This window comes from Apaloderma vittatum, unplaced genomic scaffold (assembly GCF_000703405.1).
Source record: "Apaloderma vittatum isolate BGI_N311 unplaced genomic scaffold, ASM70340v1 scaffold11670, whole genome shotgun sequence".
Taxonomy (NCBI): Eukaryota; Metazoa; Chordata; class Aves; order Trogoniformes; family Trogonidae; genus Apaloderma; species Apaloderma vittatum.
The window spans coordinates 3,286-8,128 of record NW_009692895.1 but is presented as its reverse complement, the minus strand read 5'-3'; the positions used below and the strand labels follow the sequence as shown (position 1 = coordinate 8,128).

Sequence of the window (4,843 nt, the reverse complement as noted above, 5' to 3'; positions counted from 1 at the left end):
GAAAAAGTTTACAAGCAATTGCAAAATAACGACAATAATAAAGAAATCCATGCACGCAAAATTTTGGGGCCGCAAAGCAAGGCAAATACAAAGTTTCAGTTTACCCACAGCTCAGCCTCAAGCCAAAAGTAATGGGAGGAAAAAAAAAAAATAACAGCTTAGAAAGCCACCCTGATTTCAGGTCAAAGTTTAACAAGCACAAGCCGAGGAGCTGATGGCATTTTGGCAGGAGTGCTAAGCCCTGTACAGCACTGGGAGAGCCGTGCCCAGCACCCAAAACACCAGCACTGGGTGACCCCCTGGCCCAGCTCCCAGCCAGGGTGTCCCAGCCGGGCTCCAAGTGCAAGCACGCACGTATGCAAGGAATTCCTTCCCAGCCAACTCCCCTCCTCCCCGCTGCACCTTTAATTATCACGAAAAGCCTGGCAGCTGCCCACGACCCACTCGGGACTCACCTCCTCAGCCTGGGGGTAGCGAACGCGGGGGCTGCCCCACTCCCTGCTGATCCGCCAGCGGTACTGGTGGCATTTGGGGATGTACATGCAGCCAACGTCGCCAAGCTCCGGGTAGATAATTTCTAAATCCCCTCTGGGGAGAAAAAAAAAATGGGGAGAGAAGAGCATTTAGGGTAAGAACACACCACGGACCTCGTGCACCAGGGTGAGACCCATCCGTGCCGTAACATAACCACGGGGTCTGCTGCCTCTCCCGAGCAGCAGCAAGACTTTCAGTACTCATCTATAACAAGCTTAGATTGTTCCCAGTGTTTTCTATAGTCTTTAAAAATTGTGGCCCATACAGGTTAATGTGAGGCACGGAGAACAACGCTACCCCTACACCCAACTGGCCTTGGACAAACATCTGAACTCCGAGCCTCCTTCTCTCACGTGTGATATGAGAGCAGGGACGAGGCTCCGCTGGGTTTTGGGCAGAGATAGTGCAATAACGGGTCAGGTATCTCCAGCTCCATGGAGTGCTTTCCCCTTCTCACAGAGAAAGAGGCCACCAGAACAACCTGTGAGGTCACAGCAGCTTGTCTCAAGGCCACCCTGAAGATGAGCTGCTGCAAGAGAAGTTCTTAAATCCTGCAGCCCAAGAAGCCAATGAGCACAGAGGGGCTGAGAGCTCAGAGCAAGGTGCTCCCATTCATGGTTTGCAGGAGGAAGCTGGGGCCGAGAGAAGTCTCCACTTGCCTTAATCTAGAAGCTTAAGTCGCTCACATTTAGAGAGCATTTTGATTAACTGGAAAGTAGCCAAGGACCTTTGGTATCAGAACACTTGATAAAGCGATGCACTCCACGGCTGTTCAGCTGGTACAGCAGCAAACTGCCTGCTCGCAGCTCCAGGAGAAGCTCCTCAAGCTTCCTCCTCTTCTCATGCCCACACCTCAAGCATTAACATCTCTGCGGGATGAGCTTTGAGGTCTGGGGAACGACCTGTTCTAGGACTTGTCCTTCCCCAAAAGTATCCTCTTTCCTCTCAAACGCTCTGCAGAAAACACTTGTCATTGAAACGCTACAGCTTGCTTTAAAATTTCTGCAAAACGGACCAAAGAACAGCTCGAGGTGACCAGACACTAAGATCTCAGCCTGCATAAGACAAGGGCTGCACAGGGCAGCGGGCAATGCTCTGCTTCGTTCTGGCCCAGATTCCTGGCAAAAGGAAGAAAGCGACCAATATTTATAGCCCTGGCAAAGGGGATGCTGGAATTAACTGTCCCAGGAGGTGACACAGAAGGGCAGCACATGACTGCACGCCCAGGGCTGGTGCAGCTCGGGAAGGAGACAGGGTCACTCACCTGCAGAACTCTCTGTCCGCGCTGCTGAGCGTCTGGAAGAAGCAGGTCTGCGAAGGCTTGGCCGGCCCGAGGGACTGCTCCCTCCGGGCAGAGGTGCTGAGCAAGCCGGCCGCCAGCAACACAGCACCCAGCAGCTTCATCCTGCCCTGCAGGGACCAAGGGACAGAGAGGGTCAGTCCCAGGGGCAGAGCCAGGACCCAGCGCTGCCCCCTCCGGTACCCTTTGGCCACCAGCGCATCCCCACCACCATGGTGCAGTTCCAGGGAAAGCAATTTCCATCAATTCCACATCATTATTTTAGTGATTCCAGGGAAAAAAAAAAAAAAAAACAAAAAAACCACCAAAAAAAAACCCAACAAAACAAGCTGCCAGCAAGACCTTGCATCTTCGAGGACCTATTTCTGTCCACCCACAAGGAAGGGGCATCACCACCCTCCCGCACAGCACCAGGGACGTGCATGTAGGACACGACAAACTGGGCAACGTGGCGATGATCACCACCACCACACCGTGCTCGGGCAGCACCAAGAGGGGACAGGGTCCCCATCTGCCGGTGCAGGCCCTGCTGCTCACCTTCAGACTCTAACGTGACAGAAAATATGGTAAAAAATGGTATTGAGGCTCCATCATGGTGTCACCAGGACCCCGCTCCCTGGATACGCGACCAGCTGTGACACGTTGACCAAGCTGTGACACGTTGACCAACACAACCCCAACCCCACCTGCAGGGGAACAGCACCAGGGTTCACCTTGAACCCAGCCACCCTCTCCAGAGCCAGGGTGGAGCTTTTCCCACCCGAGGAGAGCCACAGCCACCTACTTTTAAATCTGTACAAAGCACAAGCCCTGAGGATGAGGTCTACCTACCCACACTCCTGCCAAGCCCAACACCAGCCCTCACCTCCCCGGGCTGCAGCGAGGTGCCTGCAGCAGCCTGGTGGACCTGGTGGCCAGGGCCACCGCGGCTGGGCCTGCTGAGGGACACTTACCAGCCGGGTCCCAGGGATGGGCGAGCAGCTCCAAGGCACAGCCTGGAGGTTTGAGGTTGCCGTGGAGATGGTTTCCCCGGAAAGAAGGGAGGAAGAGACTGGGAACGAAAGCAAAACCCCGGGAGGAAGGGGCAGCTCATCGCTTAACAGAGCACGGAATCAGGCAACGGGTTTTCATCCCACAGCAACGGCTTCCAACTGACCCACCAGCTCCAGGTCCTCACCCGGGGCCCAATTCCTCACACTCTGCACTAATCACCTCCCCACTAATTAGAAAGGATGCGGCCCAAACAGACATTTGCACTAGCCTGCCTTCTCCATTGCCTAATCAGTTCTGGATGAAGCATATGGAAAAAACAAAAAACCAAACAAAAAAACCCCACTGCCAGTTGGGAATAGGTATTACAACACATACTGTATCCTTATATAATGAAGTACCGGCACGCAGAGCGAACACGAGTAAGAACCAGCGCCACTGTCATTACAGAGAGGAAAAAAAAAAGGCATCAGGCTTAACTAATTAGAAACATTAATGTATCGGGAATGATCTGGAGGTTTAAGGGGCTAATGGCTCCGGTTCCCACGCTACAAGATGGGCAAACCCTGTAATTAGAGCCCTGCTCCTACAAACAGGCTCACGTGAGCAACGCTTTTCCCATCGGACTCAGGAGCTCCGGCTCGCGTGAGTCAGGATCGCCCAAATCGGGGTTTGCATCCTTCACGTGCTGTCACAAGCCCCGGGGGCTGATAACTGGGGGGTCCAGGGGGGGAAAACTGCAGCCTCAATCTGCAGCTGCCCAGAGGAAACATGGATTTCTGAGAAAAGCAGAAATTCTCTTGGAAAGCTGACAGCTCCGCAGGCTTTGCCACAAGAACTTGGACACCAGGAGACCTGTAGACACGGACGAGGGAGTTTCCCGCTGAAGTGACTCTCACCATGGTAAAATCCACCAAGTTTTGCTGTTTATTTAAGGCCCAAAGCAGCAAAGGCTTGCACTGCCGCAGCCCTGGCAGCCCAGAACTCCAGGGCTGTCCCAGGGCACCAGAGGAGCATCAGTGCTTTGCAGGAACCAGCTCCAGTTGTTCCTGCAGCAGCTTCGCAAGGGTTACCCAAGTAACAGCAAAAGTCAGAGACAGGATGAACCCCGAACAAGGGGATTTGATTTTATTTTAAGCCTAGAGGCAGAGAAACCCTTCACGCAGAGGCAATAGCAGCCACTTCCATCTGGAGACCTCCCAAGAGGATTGTCATGAAACGGGATCAGCACAAAAGGGGTTGCTGACAGACAAGGTGCAGAGGGATCCCCCAGGGATGCTCTGGAAGGAGGAAAAAAAAAAAACAACCAACCCATGGGAGCAGCAATCTCTCTTGCAGCATCCTGTGTAAGACATACAGACAATGGCTTTCTCTAAAAGCAGAGTAATTAAAGATCCTATTTCTCCTGCTCACGAGGTGCAAAGGCAGCGGGAAGCCTGTGCAGAAAACCCACATCACCAGGGTATAAAGTGCATGGGAAAATCATGCTGCCAGAGCCCAACAGCTCCTGTGCAATGCTCCCACAAGGTCAGAGAGGCTCCCGGGGGGCACGAAGCCACAGGATTATTTGTGGGATTTTTTTTTTTTTTTAGACCCATGCACAGCACAGGGTGACTCAAGAGCTGGCTCCGCTGCCGGGTTGTAGAGCTCTGCCCTCACAAACCCTCCCGGCCTGGCAAACCCGGGCAGGGGGTGGGTAATTTCCACCAGCATCCATCTCCTCCCGTTTGCCAGCGCCTGGAGCTCTCACAGCCCTGAAGAATCCATCACTCATGTGCCCAAGAGCCAGCACTGAGCATCTCTCCTCCGGAGCAGGATCCTCCCCTGGGAACACGCGCGTCCCGTGGTGTCAAGCCAGGTAAGGAAGAGGAGCCAGGCTCCTCTCCCCGTGTGTTTGCATGTCACCTCTCCTGACTAAGCAGTGCAGGACTGCAGGAATCTTGTCTTTCCAGCTGCTGGGAAGCCTCCGGCGCGGTGCTGCAGCTCAGAGCTGGGGCAAAAATACATTCATCCAGGATT

The 4,843-nt window shown here is 53.8% G+C and overlaps 1 protein-coding gene across 1 annotated transcript; it reads right to left on the bottom strand.

Moving 5' to 3' along the window:
- Positions 1-455: 455 nt before the first annotated feature.
- PEBP4 (phosphatidylethanolamine-binding protein 4) lies at positions 456-1,938 on the bottom strand (the record flags this gene model as incomplete). The annotated part of the gene is made up of 2 exons (XM_009872697.1): positions 1,799-1,938; positions 456-588 (listed from the first exon to the last, which is right to left on the bottom strand). Coding segments are annotated over exons 1-2 (273 nt in total), but the record flags the coding sequence as incomplete, so codon positions are not given.
- Between the last annotated feature and the right edge of the window lie 2,905 nt (positions 1,939-4,843).